The 22,063-nt window shown below is 45.5% G+C and overlaps 1 protein-coding gene and 1 long non-coding RNA gene across 3 annotated transcripts; one reads left to right on the top strand and one right to left on the bottom strand.

The window, feature by feature from the left end:
- Positions 1 to 6,076: 6,076 nt before the first annotated feature.
- LOC123070351 (probable auxin efflux carrier component 8) lies at positions 6,077 to 8,332 on the bottom strand. Its single transcript, XM_044493512.1, has 6 exons — positions 7,736 to 8,332; positions 7,069 to 7,252; positions 6,895 to 6,980; positions 6,639 to 6,796; positions 6,449 to 6,525; positions 6,077 to 6,365 (listed from the first exon to the last, which is right to left on the bottom strand). Exons 1-6 carry the CDS (start codon positions 8,241 to 8,243, stop codon positions 6,305 to 6,307), a joined length of 1,074 nt encoding a protein of 357 aa, XP_044349447.1. The 5' UTR covers positions 8,244 to 8,332; the 3' UTR covers positions 6,077 to 6,304.
- On the top strand, positions 8,203 to 11,075 carry LOC123070352 (uncharacterized). 2 transcript variants are annotated; one of them, XR_006433618.1, is made up of 4 exons: positions 8,203 to 8,421; positions 9,538 to 10,107; positions 10,316 to 10,400; positions 10,527 to 11,075. It is a non-coding gene; the product is annotated as an uncharacterized lncRNA (long non-coding RNA). The 2 variants fall into 2 exon arrangements; XR_006433617.1 differs by having other exon boundaries at positions 8,321 to 10,107.
- Positions 11,076 to 22,063: the final 10,988 nt, after the last annotated feature.

The raw sequence follows: 22,063 nt of genomic DNA, 5'->3' as shown, positions 1-22,063 counted from the left end.
GAATAGAAGCTTGCAGCGGCAAAAAAATGTTTCAGTGGCTCTCTGGTATATTGAAAATATTTGGAAATGCATAGAGGCGGAATTAGGTCAAGAGGTGCCACGGGGGGTCCACAAGCTCGGGGGGGCGCCCCCCCGGGGCGCGCCTTGTGAGCTTGTCGCTCACCCACGGCTCTTCTGGTCTTCTCCCGAACCTTCTAGGGCCAAAAAAAATTAATCCAAATATTTTTCTCTGTTTGAACTTTGTTTGATTATGACTTTCTGAAAAGCCAAAAACAAGCAAAAAACAACAACTTGCACTATGCACTAGGTTAATAGATTAGTCCAAAAATGATAGAAAATGTCATATAAATGCGTATAAAACATCCAAGGTTGATACTATAATATCATGGAACAATAAAAAAATATAGATACGTTTGAGACGTATCAAGCATCTTCAAACTTAATTCCTGCTCGTCCTCGAGTAGGTAAATGATAAAAACAAATTTTTTGATGTGGAATGCTACCTAACATGTTTATCATGTAATCTTTCTATTAGGGTATGAATATTAAGATTTGAATGATTCAAAGCAATGATCTATAATTTGATATAAAGACATCAATATTCAGGCATACCAACAAACAATCATGCCTTTCAAAATAAAAATGCTAAGGAACATTATCCCTACGAAATCATATAATCTTGTCATGCTTGGCCTTCCTAACGCAAAGTATTAATCATGAACTACCCCGATAACAAGCCGAGCAATTGATTCATACTTTTTAACACGCTTCAGCTTTTCAACCCCACACAATACATGGGCGTGAGCTATGGACGTAACACTATGGATGGAATAGAATGTGGTGATAGAGATTAATAAGAGGAAGTAAAAAAAGAAGATAGTCTCACATCGACGCGGCTAATCAACTGGCTATGGAGATGCCCATCAATATATATCAATGTGAGGAGTAGGGATTGTCATGCAATAGATGCACTAAGAGTTATAAGTGTATGAAAGCTCAAACTGAAAACTAAATGAGTGTGCATCCAACTTGTTGTTCATGAAGACCTCGGACATTTGAGGAAGCCCATCATCGAAATATACAAGCCAAGTTCTACAACGTTAAATTCTCACTAGTATATGAAAGTAACAACCTAGGAGACTCTCTATATGAAAAAATAAAAGAAAGAAAAAGAAGAAAAGAACGAAAGGAAAAAAACAAGAAAATTGGCCGGCCCATACGACGCCCGCACTACGAGGGGATACGCGCTACCTCGATCGCGAGCGCCCTACGCGCCCTATAGGATTCGCCTCCGGCGAGGCAGGCGGGGTCACGGAGCGCGGCAAGGGCGTCGTGGTTGTGAGCGGGTAGGTCCAGTGTTATTGGGCTTTATGTTTCTCTAGTCATCTCCAATTGCATATGCATATGCGCCAATCCAAAATTGCAAGACCTGTAGCTCCCAAAACCACTAATTAAGGAGTCCTCCTTATAAAGATCATTCTCATCTTGTCAGGTTGTGACAAGTGCCACGCTGCATGTGCGTCATTTGTTCCAACATGTGAGTTTTTTTCATAGATTTGTTTATTCAAAACGGTTTATCACTTAAATCGTGTGTCTAAATTTTGAACCGTTTTCTCTATTGAATTTCTCATGTCAAGACATTCAAAACTAGATCACATGTTGATAGGTTCCTACGAACCTTTTTTCACAAAAAAACTAATAAAAAAAATCAAACCGGGAGCACGGTTTTTTCCTTTCCGGAAAGGCATATTTTTTTCTTTTTCGAGAGGCACGGCCCGAGGAAGAAGTTCATACTCTATGAGAAGTAAATCTGTGTCTCTCATGGAAAAAAAGGAAAAATGCTTTTTTTTTTCCTTTTCAAGAGGCACGACTCACGGAAGCAAATTAGTGCCTCCACGAGAAGTAAATATGCGCCACTCACGGAAGAAAAGAAAAGGAAAACATGATTTGTTTTTTCTCCTTTTCGAGAGGCACGACCGTGCCTCTCACGGAAGCAAGTCCGTGCCTCCACGAGAAGTAAATATGTGCCTCTCCCAGAAGGAAAAAACACGTTTTTCCTTTCCGAGAGGCATGACCGTGCCTCTCGCGGAAGCAAATTTGTGCCTCCACGACAAATAAATCTATGCCTCTCGCGGAAGGAAAAACCCATGTTTTTTCTCTTTCGGAGAAGCACGACCATGTCTCTTGTAGAAGCAAATTCATGCCTCCACAAGAAGTAAATATATGCCTCTCGCGAAAGAAAAAAAATAAAGAAAACGTGTTTTTCTTTCGAGAGGCACGACCATGCCTCTCACGGAGGTAAACCCGTGCCTACGTGAAAAGTAAATCTTTGCCTCATGAAAAAAAAGGACGCGCTTTTTGCGCAATTTTTCCCCTGAAATTTTCCAAAACCTAAGAAAATCTGGAAGTAAACCGTAAAGTCACAAAAATCATCTAAAAGCCGAAAACGCGTACAGAAAAATAAAAAACAAAATATAAAGGGAGCGTCCAGAGCACGACACATGACGATGGCTGAGAGCGCGCCAAATGATATGCTCCTAGCCCATCCCAAGCGACCCTTCCAAGAGTTCCCGAAGAAGTACTCCTCAATTAGTTGCTCTTTGTAGCTCTTGGAGCAACTTATTATAAAGGGTGCCTTTGGAGGCCTCCGCAAAGGTCATTACTTTAGGCCTGGAAACACGCAAGTATTGTGCCTAGCCACCGCGCTGGGCGCACCCTTGGGATTCATTTTTCCTACACGTGTTTTCAGATTTTATTTGTTGTTTCTAGAAGTTTTTTTGGCTTTTTGATTTTTGCTTGGTTTTTTTGGCGAGAAAAATGTATTGTTATATGTTTATTCGAAAAGCACCGCCGTGCTTCCAAAAAGGAAAAAGCACAGCAGATTTTTTTTTCATTTCATTTTTATGTTCTTTTCTTCGGTTTCGTATTTTTTGGGTTTTCATTTTTTTCGGTTTCCTTTTTCCTATTGCCTTTTTTGTGAAAAAGTTTGGCAGAAAATATTAACATGGGATCTATCAAAGATCTTGACACGAGGAATTCAACAATAAAAATGTTTTGTGATTCTGACGCACAGTTTAAGAGATAAAACATTTGAAAAAAACTACAAAGAAAACAAAAAACTCCCCTCAAATTGTGACAAGTGACGCCCAAGCAATGTGCCAGTTGTCAACACCATGAAATGTGGAAGTGACCTTCGCAAGGAGTACCCTTAATTAATGATTTCGTCGCTCCTGGCTGCCAAACGTGAGAGCGAGGAGTCGGCATCGGCAAGAAGGGGCAGAGATATGGAGGAGCGAAGGGAGAGGTCATCAATGCTATGTATCGCTCTTTTGCGAGTGATATAGTAGCAATCGCCGACGCGGGTCCAACGTGGGCCGATGCTCAGGAAAGCAATGAGGCATGATGGTTGGGGCCTTGGGGGCTCGAATGTGGAACTGGCGGGCCATTTGTACGCTTGGCCCAGGAACAAATTTGTTCCCCCAAAAAAACATGCGAAAGTTTGGCAGAACAAGGTATCGATTTCGCACCACACTTGCCTGTAATTGATTAGCTTAACCACTGCAGCTTAGAGCGCTACTGGAAAAAATCAACAGGAACTGGTTTAGAACTAATGCAACCGCGCTATTTATTACGCAGCCATTTACTAACCACTGAGATTTTTGAGTTATTTGAAAATTATTTGGAAAATATCAATTTTTATAATAAAAAATAGTTCTTTAAATTTCAAAAACAGTTCACAAATTTCAAAAAAGTTCATCGATTTGTTAAAAATTTCATCGAAAATGAAAAAAGTTCATCGGATTTTGAAAAAAGTTCACCAGATTTGAAAAAAGTCCATCGATTTTGAAAAAAAATCATTCTATTTGAAAAAGTTTATCGAATTTGAAAAAAAGTTCATCGGATTTGAAAAAGTTCACTGATTTTGAAAAATGTCCGTCCATTTAGGAAATGAGTTCGTCGAATTTGAAGTAAGTTCATCGGATTTAAAAGAAGTCCAAGAATTTTGTAAAAAGTTCACCGGTTTTGTAAAAAAGTTTTCCATATGGGAAAAAAGTTCACAGGTTTTGAAAAAAGTTTGTTGATGTTCAAAAAACATCTCGATTTTGAATAAAAATTTCATCGAAGTTGCAAAAAGTTCACCGATTTTGAAAAAAAAACTCATTCAATCCGAACTGGTTTGTGCACAAAAAGTAAAGAAAAGAACGAAAAAACATGAAAGAAAAGAAACAGAAAAAACCAAAACGAAAAACCGGTCGGGAAAAAACACACAACAAGAAGAAGAAAAACGCCAGTCAAAATATAAAAGGTGAAAAAGAAGGTAACGCCAGGACTTGTCGTCTTTCCCGGTTGGCTGATGCGAGTCGTACTTACACTAAATGTCGTGGGTTCCAATCTCTTCAGCATTCATTTTTTGCCGGAAGCCGTGGAGCTACTGGCCTGTAGGAAGGCGGTGCAAGTGGGTCGTGATCTGAATTTCCCGAGGATCCATGTTGAGATGGATTGCAAGGAGGCAGTGGGCATGATCAATGGAGCAAGGAAGAACCTCTCTCTCATGGGTACTATTGTTGAGGATATTAAGGGCCTCATGAAAGGCTGGGAGGGTTGCAAGATCATTTGGAGAAGGAGATCTGCGAATAAAGCTGCACATACTCTTGCTAAACTAGTTGTAGGTGATGAGATGTGTGCTGTATGGCCAAATGCGCCACTTGATTGTATTGTAAGTGTAATAGCGAATGAGATCCTGAACTTTGCTTAAATAAAGTTGATGTTTCCCTAAAAAAAAAAGCATTCATTTTCTGCGCATTAAGACAAAATAAAAAGGTGTGAGATGGGCTGGCGAGAATGCCCTATAACTGGCGCTCCATGATGGTTTCTACAGGTTATGGAAGCTTCCATGCAGTTTTGGGAAGCCTTCAGTGTTTTTTCTTCTTTTCTCTGTTCATTTTGGATCCGGCTTGACTATTTCCTTCCCATGCTCCCATTCGTGCTCCCACTTCATCCTACGGTTATTTTTTTTCTTTTTCCTTCCTAATCTAATCATCTCCTCCTGATTTTAACGGGGTGGTCCCGAGCCTTATTTTGTTTCAATCAAATCAAGCCACGTACTCGGGAGTATGGATCGACGCACGCATGGGGCTCAGGCAAGTCTCGTCCGTTCATTTTCTGTTTTTTTTCCTTTTTTATATTTCCTTCTTTTTCCATTTTTTCTTAAATTCATGAACTTTTTGAATTCAAGTTGCAAACTCATGGAATTTTCAAAATTTTGAAATCTATGAACATTTGGAATTTCACAATTATTGTTCGAAATTCATGACATATTTTGAATTCATAAATTTTTTGAATTTGTGATCAGCTTTTGAAATTTGTGATTTTTTGAATTCATTATCTATTTTACGTTCATGAATTATAGAAAAATCATTAAGTTATTTGAATTTATGAGCTTTTTTTAAACTCGTGAACAATTCCAAATTTGTGGAGAAAAACGGAAAAAGAAAAACGTTTTTTAAGGAAAAAAAATGCAAAACGTGAATGAGCAGGTGAGCGACCGCATCAGCTAGCGAGCGAGCGAGCCTCTGTAAGCAATCGCTGCATACATATCAGTATATCACTCTACGAAATATTGTAGTTCTCCTTATTATGGGACCAAGGGAGTAGTTCCTTCAGAAATTCAGTTGCCTCCTAGTCAGAATATACCGCACAATTCATGCGTCCAAACACAGGCTTCAATCTTTTGCCGTTCGGCGCTGGCTGCTGAAGTGAACAGCTGCCGCTCTCGCCCCCGCACCAGGAAGCAGGAAATGGTACGCCTTGCTCGACCCTACTTGCATTGAGCGCCACCGATAACATAGTGCTGATGTCTGATCGGATGGGCTGATCCTCTTCTCTGTTCGTCTCCGCATATCAGCTCAGGTCCGCCGGCAATGTGTTCGGCAGAATGCTCTTAAGGCTAAAAGCAATTTTTAAAGTTCAAGAACAGGCGCCTGTTCGACAAAATGCTCGTGAGAAACAAAGCACGCTGCGTCGCCCGGGTGAGCAAGCTGGGCTGCGGGCACAAGTTAGCTCTGTTCGCGGATAATGGAAATGACTGGGAACTAAAATATGCGGTCGTCGAGTACAAATATATCTTAGCTTTATGTTGGGTCACCACACCACACGATCCAAGTCCACGGCACAAATATTTACAGCCCGGCAAAATATTCACACCCATGCAGCCATGGCTGAATTTGCCCTTTACACTACACTGCCCTGCTATTGTTTGGCCGAATAAACATATTTGAGTGACTAAGATTTAAGTGTTCATAGATTAGATAACAAAGTAGTAAGCTAGGGCGGCAGGAACTGCAACCATCATACCAACAATTATCCTGCAGGAAAAGAGGGTAATCAGTTTGTTGTCCCATTCTAATCTGCTTCTTGTTTGCATTAGGATGGTGGGAGATTAACTTACGCAGTGCTTAGAATATCTGCATGCACATTATACTCCTTCGCAAATACAAATGGCACTACTCCTTGAGGTAATGCTGCCTGCGTGGAAGCTTTAGAGGTCAGGCACAATTTTTGTCTTTGAATTTCACGCATTTATGAATTTTCACACACACAAACACATGGCTCAAGGGAAACAATGGAGAAAACCTTACCTGCACAATGGCCACTTTGAGCAAGATTCCACGCATCCCAACAGCATAGGAAGAGACCATCATCAGGGCTGGTCCTAGAAAGAACCTGAAGCCTAGTGACAGTAGCATCTTCTTAGTTCCACAGGCTATAATTTTTGTTTGTAGAGCTGTGAAAAGACCTGTAACAGAAGCAATTAGAAGTTATGATTGTGTAATTGGGCTTTACAGAGTTTATCTTCATATATGCTAATTTTAATTTTGCCGGTGTAATTCACACCTAGGCTGAACATTGCCATTCCCAGCCCTCCATCTGAGAGTATCCTTATGGAGTTACTGACGATCAAGGGTAACTGTATTTGCCACCTACAAGAGATGTTATTTAGCTACATATGATAATTGCTGCATTCCAGTTTCAGAATGTAAATTCGATTCATGTAAACCATGTTAATACCTGAAGCTAATCAGTGCCCAAATTAGACCGATCAGGCATGCGTAAATGTTCGGATTCATCACTAACTTCATCCCAATCACCAACAAAAAGCGGAAGGCCCTAGAACATCTTGCTGATACACCTTTTGACTGGCCCTCTTGGTATGTCTGTTGTGTAGCTCCTAGAGTACCTGCTTCTTCCTCATCTTTAAAAAGCCAACTAGTTAAAAACTCATAAAATAAGTTTAAAACTCATGAAAGAAGTTGAAGTTATTTTCTATAAATGACACATGATAGGTTTGGAACATTTGACAATGGCCCATGGGATAATTCAGAAAAAAAATCATCTCACTGTTTCAGGCAAATGTATATCATAGCAGATCAATCGCATTATATAGAGAAGTTCTAAAGTAAATGCCACTGTAAACCACCAGACAGTGGACAGTCGTTTTTTCTAATGAGCTGTAGTACTTAAATTACCCTTTATGTTTCTGAAATGTTTAAGATCACTGGAGGTCCCCAGAAAATAACAGCAACATTAAGAATGCACTTTTCAAGAAGGAAAACAAAGAAATGAATGCCGAAAGAACACCTTGCATTCTTTATCTCGAAGAAAAACATGACTAATTTGATAGTGTACAGATGAAACGACTTCATATACTAATCCTTAACAGATTTCAGGTTCTTACCTACAATTTCAGATGATGGTGCGGCAGCTATTCCTTTGGCGGCTCGGAATTCAAGCAGAAAGAGAAGAAGTGTGTACCAAATTAGGCTCTGTAGGACAACTATCTGACTTATCAGCTTGACAGCTTCATCACCATACATTCCTTTCAGCAATGGGATACCGACAATCAGCGTATTGGGCAGTGTCGACAAAGAGAAACCTGTAATGAGCCAATCAAACTTCTCCACACAACATGCTCTAGATATGGCTGCAAACCCCAGCAAGGCGATCGACTTCTGTAGGATGTCTGCGAATATGAGCTTGAGGTTCATGTCGTAAGGATTGTTTGTGGAGATGACCTGGAAAGAGAGAAGAGGGATGGAGAAGTTGGCCACGAACTTGTTGATCCCAGAGCACTGCTCTGGAGTGAACAACTTCCACCATTTTATGGATAGGTAGGCTAGTATCATGGCTACATACAATGGTGTTGTCGCTTCAAGAACATGGTAGATGGCTACCCAAGAGATCATAATGGATGGAGGAGCAAGAACGCTCCAAATCTCTTGCCGGGCTGAGATCTAGAGAGTTTTTGGGCGTACTGTAGCTGCCTTATATAGACCACAGACAGAAGCCAGGTTTTGTGCAAACTTTTCCATGCAGGATTTAGCTTTAGCAGAGCCTTTGAAATTGTCCAAATTACCCATGCTGGTAAAGTCCCACTTGCACCTTTGTTACTTAACATCTGAACCAAAACTTATGTTTGTAGGACCCCTCTTTGTGAATCATGATAACAATTGACCATGTTTGTGTAGCATTGTAAAGAAGTGATATGATTAGGTGGACTAAATGCTGCCTCCATCCTGATTCATGTCTTTTAACCTGCTAAAAGTGCCTTATTGTTTTCTTTATCTGCTTAACTATAATAATGGTGAAAGGGCAATCTAGGATATTTGAGAAGTGTGGCCTTTTGATATTCTTCCCTTTATCTTGTTGACTAAGTGGGCCCCTAGATTTGGTCATGTTAATAACTCGATGCACCTTCTAACATTTCTAGTGGCCTTGGGTCTTGTTGAGGGACCATAAATTTTATTAAGGGGTCTAATCGTCTAACCCAGAGATGTTTTGATACTTTCCTTCAGCCTTTTTTTGTGGGAAATCTCGTTAAGGTTTTTACAGCAAAGAAACTAACTTTTCTGTAAGTTAGCTGCCTTTTTTTCAGTCTAAACTTAGGTACCACTCTTAAATATGTCATAGATGAAGTACGGAATCAAGGCGTGTTTTATGGGTTGTGTTCCTCTTCTACAGCCTGTTAACTGTGGCTCGTTAGCATGAGACACATTACACGAACATGGTAAGCAGTAAAATGACCAAGGCATGTGCCCCAACAGTTTAAAGGCAGAATAGCATTTTTTTTTCCTTGTCCTTTTGTTTTCTGGTCAGCAGAACAAGACTTTGGAAAAAGAAATGGTGTGACAACTCCAGCAAATGATACAGAAGCTTTGGCATAGCTTGTCGGTCTGGTGTTTAATTGATCATCACTTCATCAGTGTTCAGTTCGTCCAGCAGCATGGTGGTCCACACTTTGCTACGAAAAGAACTATTGAACTAAAATGAATTTTTGTTTAGTTATATGCTCATTTCTTTTGGGGCTGTATGGTTCGGCTAAAAAAATGGTGACAATCCTGTTACTTGTACCTACGTTCTAATCGCACCGATACTACACCGGCATCCTACTGTTCAAAATACTATGCCGGTCGCAACAATGCTTACTTACTGAAAGCATGTTGCTTAAAAGATGAACATGTTTTCTTTTTGTCCTTCCAGGTTTTGCGGTGTCATTTCCGCAGGATTTCTTTTGCTCCAGCTTGGCGCGACGTATTATTCTCAGAAAGCTGATAGGTAGAAGGCAAGAATAAAGAAGTTAATTGAGGGAGAAGCAACGAAGGGAAGAAGTACATGTCCAGTTCACAAGATTTGCCATGCTTGTCCAATTGTAGCAAAAGGCCGGAATGAGTGCTCGGGTGAAACTTGCTTTGAGACCATGGCATTTCTCCCATAAGCAGCAGCAGTGCATCTTCTTTTGCTCAAGTAAGGGCTTCTCTCATTTACCGCCTTCTCTTTATGCTCTTTCATCAGCTGTACTCTGTTGCGGTTGGCAACCCTCGCAAGCTAGCAGCCTAGCAGGTGGGCGATCTGATGTTGATCTTGCAGGACTCAGGCTAGTTTCCTGTTCCCCCTTTTTATCTTTACCACCGATCGATCGTTTTCTCTCTTTGCATCGATCACACTCTACTCTTCAGCCAAGATGCTTTCTCTCTCTGTCTAAAGGAAAAATGATTCTTGTAGTAGGAGTTCTCTCTGAACAAGAAAAGAAGAGAAGATCCTTGAGAAAAGGTATGTACAGTATGTTCATTGTTTACATTATCTGGAAAAGGCCAAGAACTGAGCTGCTTATATTATGAAACACTACATCTTTCCATGACTCTGTTTTGCCCGTGAATTTACGCCCAATGCCGGACTACAACTGCCTATTCTAACTGTATTGTTCGAACCGGAGACTCAGTTCAACCCTTCTTTGCTGAACTGCCCATTGTACCTGTAGATTAACCCAGGGAGGACGAAAACATCTTTGCAGGACAGTGTAGCGCTGGCAGTGGCAGTGCTCGACGGCCGTTGCAAGCCTGCAGGTAAGGTAGCCGTGTGCATCCTGCGCCTGATCTTTGCCGCAGGGTCCCTCCCGGAGCTAGAGTATCTATCTCCTTTGGCTTTGTACACACCCTCTGATCTTTTACCTTCTTTGCATGTCTGTGAAGTCGGTCTCTTCCAGGGCGTACAGTCTAAAGCAGAGGCAGGCGCATGCAGCCGGACGCTGTTTGTAACGTGAGGCGCACAGGCTCCCCGGAGTCTTGTCTGATAATGCATCGGATTCCGCTGTTCTCCCGCCAAGAGAACAAACAGTGATGGACTGATGATCGTAGACCGACCAAGTGCGTCGTGAAGACACATGCGTTGCTCCGAGGTTGTCTGAAATCACACGTTACATCTGAAGGCGCTCGATGGCATCTGCAGCTGCAGCTGTTGACATGGCTGGATCGTCTGGCTGGGAGCTTGCGTTGATCGCAGCATGGAGTAGCAGCTGGCAGCTGCATCATCCAACCGACACAGACGCATCGAGGAGCTCTAAGAGCATCTCTGGATCCCGCAAATCGGTGTCCGGCAAAACCGTTTTAAGGTCTCCCTGAAAACGGTTTACCGGTATGGCGACCAGTTTACGGGATCTGTTCCGCTGGAATCCTCACGGTACCGCAAAACCGTTTTTGGGATTTTAGGCAAATTCATAATTTTGAACAATATATTCTTAATACAACAGCAACATAAATCAAACTTATTAATGTTTTAGTATCATGCAATGTAATAATCATACAATAAATGTTCAAATCCGACTAATTAAAATAATAACAAATGGTCCGGAATGAAATAATTGTTCAAATCACACATGAATACAAATAGGATCAAATGAATAAAATGGAAGTCTACCTCCCCATGCAGTTGTCACTATGCTCAATGAGATCATCACGGAGCTGGGCGTGTGTAGCATTATCCTTAATCTGCTGGTAGGCCTCAAGAAATGCATTGATCTGATCTAGTTCCTATCAGGCTTGAAACAACTACCAATATTGTTATAGAAAAAGTTAAATCCCTCTCATCCTCGATAATGACGTTGTGTAGAATTACACATGCAGTCGTGATATTTGAGAGGGATTTCTTATCCCAGAAGTGAACTCAAACAATGGCAAACGGAGCTTGCAACAAACCAAATGCCTTCTCAATATCCTTTGGGCATGCTTCTTGTGCTTGAGATTTTTTTTTGTGCTTCTTGCTTTTGGCTCACTGATGGTCTTCAGAAATGTTGACCATGAAGAATAAATACCATTGGCACGATAATACCCCATGGTATAGTCATGTCCATTCGACTGTGTAGTTGCAAGCCCGAGCTTCTCCACTAGAAAGCCGAGCAAAAATATGCGATCTTTGCAGTACATTGATATTATTGAGAGAATCCGACAATCCAAAGAAGCAATGCCAAAACCACAAGTCATGCGAAGCCACGGCCTCGAGCACAATTGTGGGATTATGTTTATGGCCGGTGTAGTTGTTGGGAAACGTTGCATGGAAAACAAAAAAAATTCTACGCACATGCAAGATCTATCCATGAAGATGCATAGCAACGAGAGAGGAGAGTGTGCTTATATACCCTCGTAGACCGTAAGCAGAAGCGTTAGATAACGCGGTTGATGTAGTCGAACTTCTTCGCGCTCCAACCGATCGAGTACAATAGCCCTGTCTCCTGTTCCCCCTCCCCTCCCTCCCCCTCCACCCCCTGTAGTGCTCCCGTCGCCCCCTGAGGCGGCGGAGCGCCTCCCCCTGCCGCCTCGTCTCGTCCGGCTCTCCTCGTCCCTCCCCTTTGCCGCCGCCGGCAGAGGCCACCAGCGTAGCCCGGGTGGCGCCGACGGCGGTGGACGTCCCTTTCCCGCTCGCTAGGAGGTGGAGTCGGGGCTTCCTCCTACCCGGCGATGGTGCAGCCCGGCAGGCGTCGGTGTGGCTCGACGGCGGGTCTGCGGGCCTCGAGCGCCATTGACGCGGCGGCGTGGCCGTTGGCTGCGAGGCGGCGTGGAGTGCTGCTGGCCGACGACGCCCGCTCGGCCCAGATTTGGGCCCTTTTGGGCCCATCTGGGCTGGGGCGGGCCGGCAGTTCAGGGAACGGTGGCGCGGCACCCTGTTGGTGGCGGCGAGACGACGGTGGCTGCAGGTGGTGATGGCTCCGGCAGCCTGCGTGCTGCAGCGTGGCAACAGGGATTGTCCGGATCCGTTGGGGTCCGGCCGGGCCTGTGGAGGCCTGGTAAGTTCCTGTTGCTACGTCCGGTCGGCTCCGCGGTGCTGTGGAGGTTGTTCCCTCATGTCGGCTGCGTTGCTATTGCCCCCGAGCCCAGTGTCCCCTCATCCTCCCTCCAGGTCTCGTGTTGGTGGCCTCAGTGAGATAATGAAGTTGGTGCGGTATCCATGGTGGCACAGGATGGTGGGCGGTGCACTCTCGAGTGTCTGTGATGGTGTTGGTTTCGGGGCGGGAGAAATCCCTAGCGCCTCGTCCGCCACTGGTGTGGCTACACCCGTGGCCGTTGCCGCACCTTCTTGAGGGGCGTCAGTGATACCCCTTCCCATCTACCATCCGCGTGCTGGGGGAAACCCTAGGACTTGTCCAAGCAGCATCGGCGTCGGTGTCGTATTCCTTCCTGAAGGTGTTGCTTGGTACGCGAGGCTTCGGAGTGCTACGTGTGCGGTGGTACTTCTCCGGAGGGTGCGGCGGATATCGGCCATCTTCGCTTAGTTGAGCTGTCGGCGTCGGCATTTGTTTATCTTTCTTTCTCTCATTTTTTTCTTTTGGGCTTGTTTGTGCCGCGGCCCCAGCAAGCTTGTTGTATCGGTTGGTTGTTGCTTTATAATATAAAGCAGGGGAAAACCCTTTTCGTAAATCGAGTACCGAACGTACGACACCTCCGTGTTAAGCACATGTTCAGCTCGGTGATGTCCTCCGCCTTATTGATCCAGCAAGACGGCGAGGTAGTGGATGAGTTCCGGCAACACGATGGCGTAGTGACGGTGATGGTGAAGTGATCTCCACAGGGCTTCACCTAAGCACTACGAAAATATGACCGGGGGTGTAAACGGTGGAGGGGGCGCCACACACGGCTAAGAACTTGTTCTGGGTGTGCTAGGCACCCCCTTCCACACACACACACACACACACACACACACACACACACACACACACACACATATATATATATATATATATATATATATATATATATATATATATATGGGAGGGAGAGGGGAGAGGCCAAGGGGCGCCCCAAGTAGGTCTGAATCCTACTTGGGTTCCTGCCCTTGACCGCGCCCTCCCTGCCATATTTGTCGGAGGGAGGAAGGAAAGGGGGGAGAGGAAGGAAGGAGGAGGCCAAATCCCCCCTTCCTTTCCCCACTTGGGCGGCTGCCATTGGGGGGGGGGGGTGAGCCGGCCCCTCATGGGAAGGTGTGCTCCCCTCTAATGGCGCAATAGGCCCACTAACCTCTCGGGGTTGTCCGGTACCCCCTCCGATACTCCAATGAAAACCCGGTACACTCCGAAATACTTTCGGTATCCAAATACCATCGTCCTATATATCAATCTTTACCTCTCAGCCATTTCAAGACTCCTCATCATGTCCGTGATCTCATCTGGGACTCCGAACAACATTCAGTCACCAAATCATATAACTCATATAGCACTATATCGTCAACGAACGTTAAGCGTGCGGACCCTACGGGTTCGAGAACTATGTAGACATGACCGAGACACCTCTCCGGTCAATAACCAATAGCGGAGCCTGGATGCGCATATTGGCTCCTACATATTCTACGAAGATCTTTATCGGTCGAATCATTATGACAACATACGTAATTCCCTTTGTCTATCAGTATGTTACTTGCCCGAGATTCGAGCGTCGATGTCTTCATACCTAGTTCAATCTCGTTACCGGCAAGTCTCTTTACTCATTCCGTAATACATCATCTTGCAACTAACTCATTAGTCAGTTTGCTTGCATGGCTTCTTATGATGTGTATTGCTGAGAGGACCCAGAGATACCTCTCCGATACTCGGAGTGACAAATTCTAATCTCGATCTATGCCAAATCAACAAACACCTACGGAGATACCTGTAGAGCATCTTTATGCTCACCCAGTTACATTGTGATGTTTGATAGCACATAAGGTATTCCTTCGGTATCCGGGAGTTGCATAATCTCATAGTCGAAGGAATATGTATTTGACATTAAGAGAGCAATAGCAATAACATGAACGATCAATATGCTAAGCTAACGGATGGGTCTTATCCATCACATCATTCTCCTAATGATGTGATCCCGTTATCAAATGACAACACATGTCTATGGTGAGGAAACCTTAACCATCTTTGATCAATGAGCTAGTCTAGTAGAGTCTTACTAGGGACACGGTATTTGTTTATGTATTCACACATGCATTTAAGTTTCCGACCAATACAATTCTAGCAAGAATAATAAACCTTTATCATGAATAAGGAAATATAAAATAACAACTTTATTATTGCCTCTAGGGCATATTTCCTTCAGTCTCCCACTTGCACTAGAGTCAATAATCTAGATTGCATTGTAATGAATCTAACACCCATGGAGTCTTGGTGTTGATCATGTTTTGCTCGCGGAAGAGGCTTAGTCAACGGATCTGCCACATTCAGATCCGTATGTATTTTGCAAATCTCTATGACTTCATCCTTGACCTTTTCATGAATGGAGTTAAAGCATCTCTTGATGTGTTTGGTTCTCTTGTGAAACCTGGATTCCTTCGCCAAGGCAATTTCTCTAGTGTTGTCACAGAAGATTTTCATTGGACCCGATGCACTGGGTATTACACCCAGATTGGATATGAACTCCTTCATCCAGACTCCTTCATGAGCTGCTTCCGAAGCAGCTATGTACTTCGCTTCACACGCAGATACCGCCACGATGCTCTGCTTGGAACTGCACCAACTGACAGCTCCACCATTCAATATAAATACGTATCCGGTTTGTGACTTAGAGTCATCCGGATCAGTGTCGAAGCTAGCATCGACGTAACCATTTACGACAACCTCTTCTTCACCCCAATAAATGAGAAGCATATCTGAGGGAGTCCTGGACTAGGGGGTGTCCGGATAGCCGAACTATCATCATTGGCCGGACTCCAAGACTATGAAGATAGAAGATTGAAGACTTCGTCCCGTGTCCGGATGGGACTTTCCTTGGCGTGGAAGGCAAGCTTGGCGATACGGATATGTAGATCTCCTACCATTGTAACCGACTCTGTGTAACCCTAGCCCTCTCCGGTGTCTATATAAACCGGATGGCTTTAGTCTATAGGACGAACAACAATCATACCATAGGCTAGCTTCTAGGGTTTAGCCTCCTTGATCTCGTGGTAGATCCACTCTTGTAACACACATCATCAATATTAATCAAGCAGGACGTAGGGTTTTACCTCCATCAAGAGGGCCCGAACCTGGGTAAAACATCGTGTCCCTTGTCTCCTGTTACCATCCGCCTAGACGCACAGTTCGGGACCCCCTACCCGATATCCGCCGGTTTTGACACCGACATTGGTGCTTTCATTGAGAGTTCCTCTGTGCCGTCGCAATCAGGAAGGATGCCTTTTCCCGTCTTTAAAGACGGCGCCGTCGTCAAGGGAGCTTTGGCTGCCGGCCAAACTATCCGGCTAGGTGGTTTTCTTATGACCGCCTGTTCGGCCACCGCTCCGACGATGACCTCTCAGGTCATCAAAAGCGATCTTCACGTCAGCTTGGAATTCGCCGAGCAGCTAGATCCGATGGAGCTCTCCTCCGTGAACGAGCTCTTGGATCGCATCACCGCCCTGGGAGTCGCTACAGACTATGATCAGATTGGGCCTAAAACCGATCTGAGAGAAATTAACTCTCCCCAGGCTACCCACCACGTTGTTGTGGTAGAGGAACAATGCGGCGACTCTTCTTCTATGTTAAAAACCAGCTATGTCCGGATTCCCGATCCCTCCATGCCGGATTCCCGCGGAGGGACGGACGTCAATCAAACACTGAACCTAAAGTCAGGAATCGGACCAGATTTGTTGGAAGGCATCCAACAAACCAAGCTTCAAAATCCGGAAACTTCTTGGCCTTTGAGCCTCAGATCGGGTGGGGTGCCGAACTTAATTCCACCCGCCCACCCAAACATAAGCGATCTATCTCAAATACGGCAAGAGCCCGATGAAACAGTACATCATTACTGGGCTAGATTCCTCCTGGTTATGAACAGGATAAAGGACTGCCGTGAAGAAAGCGCGATTTCAATTTTTTGCAACAATTGCACGGACAAGGGAATCATAAACGCCATAAGTCGTCGCGAAGTTACACGCTTCGCCGACCTAGCGACCATTGTACAAAAATACTGTGCGATGGAGAGTGCCTGGAAAACCGAAACCAAGTTTTGGGACAATCCAGCCTAGAATACAACCCCAGTCCGAAATAAAAGGGTGCGTCATACTCAAGCACCTGGATTAAAAACAAAAAAGCAAAAAACCCCTAAAGAGCACGGAACCGTACTGGAGGGATGGCTCAATGAACCCTGCAAAATCCACAGTACGGAGGGCGCCACTCCAACACATAGCCTTCGAGCATGTTGGATACTACGGCAGGTGGCCAAAAGTGGCGAAGGCTTTCTAGCCCCAGGCAACTAGCCCAGCAGTACCAGTACGGTATTAATAGTCTTCGAGACTTTCGCATCAAATAACATGCGGAAGCGAACAATCCGCAGCCTCGTCGAAGTCTACCAAGTAGCAACAACAAATCCATGGAGCGACACGGCTATCACCTTCAATGCCAGCGATGAACCTAAATTCCGAACAGCTCGAGCACCAGCCGCATTGGTCCTCAGTCCGATAGTGGACGGCTTTCGTCTTACCAAGGTATTCATGGATGGCGGCAGCGGATTAAACCTCATCTACGAGGAAACCCTTCAAAAAATGGAAATTGACTAGAGCCGCATTGAGCAGAGCAGCACAACCTTCAGGGGAATAATCCCTAGTCGAGAAGTACGCTGCACAGGAAAAATCACACTAGATGTAGTGTTCGGCTCGCCGGACAACTACAGGTCCGAAGAGGTCACGTTCCAAGTGGCCCCATTCGGCAGCGGATATCACGCCTTGTTAGGGCGGGAGGCATTCACAATCTTCCAAGCTATACCCCATTACGGGTACATGAAGCTCAAAATGCCCGGGCCCAATGGAATAATCACTCTCGTCAGTGATCCAGATATAGCACTCCGCGCTGAAAATAAGACAGCCGCACGGGCCCTAGAGGCATTATCCGAAGCCCTAGCGGCGGAGGAACTCACTGCGCTGCACTCCATGGTGGATAGGGACGATGTGATACTCGATAAGAGGTCTAAGTCCACCTCTTTTAAAACAGCAGACGAAATAGTCAAATTCCAGGTCCATCCAATGGACCCCACAAAGGCGGCCTCCATTGGGGCACAATTAAATCCTGATGTAGAAGCCGCACTATGAGAATTCCTTCGGGAAAATTGGGACATTTTCGCCTGGCACCCTTCAGACATGCCAGGAATCCCACGCAGGCTGGCAGAACACAGCCTAAATATCCTAAAAGGATTCAAGCCAGTCAAATAGGCTCTTCGGCGATTTTCCGAACACAAAAGATAGGCAATGGGAGAGGAGCTAGCCAAACTCTTAGAAGCCGGATTCATCAGAGATATAAAACATCCGGACTGGCTAGCCAACCTGGTAATGGTACCAAAAAAGGACAAATCCTGGCACCTTTGTGTCGATTTCAAAGACCTTAACAAGGCCTGTCCAAAGGACCCTTTCCCTCTCCCTCGCATTGACCAAATCATCGATGCTACCGCAGGGTACGACTCATTGTGCTTCCTCGACGCATACTCCGGATACCATCAAATCAAGATGGAGGAAAAATACCAGGCCGCAACGGCATTTATTACTCCATACGGACCATTCTGCTTCAACACAATGCCCTTCGGACTCAAAAACGCCGGCGCAACATATCAGCGCATGATTCAGACATGTCTAGCCACCCAGATAGGCAAAACAGTAGAGGCATACGTAGATGATGTCGTCGTGAAGACCAAACACGTCGAAACCCTAGTAGACGACTTGAGGGTGACATTCGACAATCTCCGAGCATATGACATTAAGCTCAACCCGGAAAAATGTGTTTTCGGCATACCAGCCGGAAAGCTCTTGGGCTTCATTGTATCCGGTAGAGGAATTGAAGCAAACCCAGCCAAGATCCGAGCTCTGTCACAATTGGATATCCCAAAAGACCTCAAGCAAATACAAAAACTAACTGGATGCGTGGCGGCTCTCAGCCGCTTCATCTCCCGTTTGGGAGAAAAGGCACTGCCCCTCTACCGCCTCCTCAGGCGCACCGAACATTTCGAATGGACGGATGTTGCCACGGACGGACTCTAAGAAATCAAGGCCGTATTGGCGACAAATCTGGTCTTGGCCGCGCCCAACCTGGGCGAACCGATGTTATTATATATCGCAACAACACATCAAGTTGTCAGCGCGGTACTCATCGTCGAACGAGAAACAGAAGGGCACAAATTCCCTCTTCAAAAACCAGTGTACTATGTATCCACTGTCTTAACTCCATGCAAGTCCCGTTACCCACATTATCAAAAGATAGCGTATGCGGTGTTCATGGCATCCCAGAAGCTGCGACACTACTTTCAAGAGTGTTCCATAATGGTGGCCTCCGAAGTACCTCTCAACGATATTATAAACAATCGCGACGCGACGGGCAGGATTGCAAAATGGGCCATTGAGCTCTTACCATTTGACATAACCTACAAACCACGGCGAGCTATAAAATTGCAAGTCCTGGCTGACTTCATCGCCGAATAGACCGAAGCCGAACTCCCTAAAGAGTACGGCGCATACTCCAATTGGATCATGCATTTCGACGGCTCCAAAATGTTGGCTGGCTTGGGGGCTGGCGTCGTCTTGACGTCCCCAACCGGAGACACAGTCCAATACATGCTTCAAATAATGTACACGGACTCCAACAATGCAGCCGAATACGAGGCCCTTCTACATGGCCTCCGGATGGCAATCTCCATGGGTATTCAATGCCTAGAGGTGCGCGGGGATTCAAACCTTGCAATATCCCAAGTAAATGGAGACTTTGACGCCAAGGATCCGAAAATGGCAGCCTACCGTAACGCCGTCCTAAAAATGTCAGCCCGGTTCGAAGGACTCGAATTCCACCATGTAGCCCGGGATAATAACCAGGCAGCAGACGTGTTGGCACGCATCGGCGCAAAACGCGACGCCGTCCCTCCAAACATCTTCCTGGAGCGGCTCTTTAAGCCATCCGTATTATGGGAAGAGGAGTCCGGAAATAACAATCCGGAACCAACTGCATCACCTAACGCAGAACATTCTGACACAATCGGTGGCTCAACCAATGAAATAACAGATTCAGCCCACGAAATACTGGCAGTAATTGCCCCGTGGACCGAACCATTCCTAGCCTACTTAATCAGGCAGGAACTTCCTGAAGACCAAAATGAGGCCCGCTGCATAGTTCGGCGATCTAAAGCCTACAAGGTCCATGAGGGAGAATTTTATAAGAAAAGTACAACCGGAGTCCTTCAAAGGTGTATCTCCGAAGAGGAAGGGCGAAATCTCCTGGCTGAAATTCACGCCAGACTTGGCGGGCACCACGCCACCGCCCGGACACCTGTGGGCAAGGCCTTCCGTACAGGATTTTATTGGCCGGCCGCCCGGGCAGATGCTCAGGACTTAGTCCAACGATGCGTCGGTTGCCAGCTCTTTGCTAATCAGAGCCACATGCCACCCACCTCCCTCAAAACTATAACCATTACTTGGCCGTTCGCGGTCTGGGGGCTTGACATGGTTGGACCCCTTAAAGGGGGAACCCACAAGCATAAATACTTATTGGTCATGGTGGACAAATTCACCAAATGGATAGAGGCCAAGCCGGTTAAAACGGCAGAATCCGGACCTGTGATAGACTTCATATCCGGGGTAGTACACCGTTTTGGCGTCCCCCATAGCATCATCACTAATAATGGCACGAATTTCACGGCCGACGAGGTTAAACTCTGGTGCAAAAACATGGGCATCAAGCTCGACTACGCTTCAGTCTACCACCCTCAAACTAATGGTCAAGTGGAACGAGCAAATGGTCTAATCATGAGCGGCATCAAACCCAGATTAGTGCGGTCCCTCACAGAATCTAACACGCACTGGGTAGAGGAGCTCGACTCCGTACTCTGGGGGCTGCGGACCACGCCAAACCGCACAACCGGATTCACACCATTTTTTATGGTATACGGCGCTGAGGCAGTTTTGCCCTGCGATATAATTCATGACTCACCTCGCGTGTGCATGTACGAGGAAAGAGAAGCCGAGTTGGATCGGCAGGACAGTTTGGACGCTTTAAAGGAGGAGCGCGACGTGTCAAAATCCCGTTCCGCATTCTATCAACAGCAGGCTCGAAGATATCAAAGCAGAGAAGTACGGGCCAAAACTTACAATGTTGGCGAGCTAGTTTTACGCCTGTAGGACAAGAAAAAGGACAAACTTAAGCCCAAATGGGAAGGTCCCTTCATCATCGACCAAGTCCTTACCGGCGGTGCATACCGTCTACGCAACGCATCTGACAACTGACTCGAGCCAAACCCATGGAACGCAGCCCGTCTTCGAAGATTTTACGCCTAGCGCCGGACTCAGGGTTCGTCTCCTTCCTCCGTCCACCTTTCATGTTTTTTCGCTGTCTTTGTTTTCCCTCCTTTTTCCTCCCTCTTTCAGTACAAACCTCTTGAGGGCTAATCTGCGCTTTGTTCGCACTCACTCGATGTGCTACTCGCACTCGTTATACCTGGGGACTTCTTTAACAGAAGCTTATTTATATGGGCTTCATGCCCACCACATGTGTCACACTTCCGCATGTACCTTTTGATCACCATTATATGCATCGATATGACTTAAGTTTTGGCCAAGCCGGGTTACCTGGCTCTTGTGCTTACCCCTACGTTCCCGATTGTTCGGCTAGGAGGTAAAGGGAGCACCTCTGTGATTGTTACTGCCGGGTCAGCCGGATGTGTACCTCAGACTGGGTGAAGCCGAGGGCTAGTGTTCTTAAGGGAATATTCGGTCGGTGACCTGAAAGATGATTTATTACTTACTTATTTATCTGCCCCCAGATGCTTTTTCTGCTATTTTCACAGTCCGGACATGCACTTTAGGGCATGCCTCCCAGGGAAAGGAACCCTTAACGGAACTATTCTCCCTGGAAGATGTTTCTTACTAACCATGTAATATAACATAGCTAGTTGGGCACTTGTCTGATAAAGCAATTATGACCCCTACGCCTTGTCTCCATGCATGCCCCGGTTCTTTCATAACCGTGAGGGTATTCGGACACACTCCAGACTGTTGGGTCCCGAGGTTGAAGCGAAAAGGTCCGCAAAGACAAACGATCTACAATCCGGCTAGAAGGCATTTTACATGTCATTTTAAAAATTACATCGTCAAACTGACTGATTGTACTCCTCTTCAATCCCATCTAACAGGCTGTCTAATTTATAGTCCTGTTGGGAATATTTCGCGGCCAACTCTACTTGGCCATACATCAGGCTCACAGGGATCTCCTTCCCATCGGGCCCCACAGGTCCGACCTCGGCCATGTGGTTTGGGT

Source organism: Triticum aestivum, chromosome 3B, assembly GCF_018294505.1.
Source record: "Triticum aestivum cultivar Chinese Spring chromosome 3B, IWGSC CS RefSeq v2.1, whole genome shotgun sequence".
Lineage (NCBI taxonomy): Eukaryota > Viridiplantae > Streptophyta > Magnoliopsida > Poales > Poaceae > Triticum > Triticum aestivum.
This window is presented reverse-complemented; position numbering and strand designations above follow the sequence as displayed.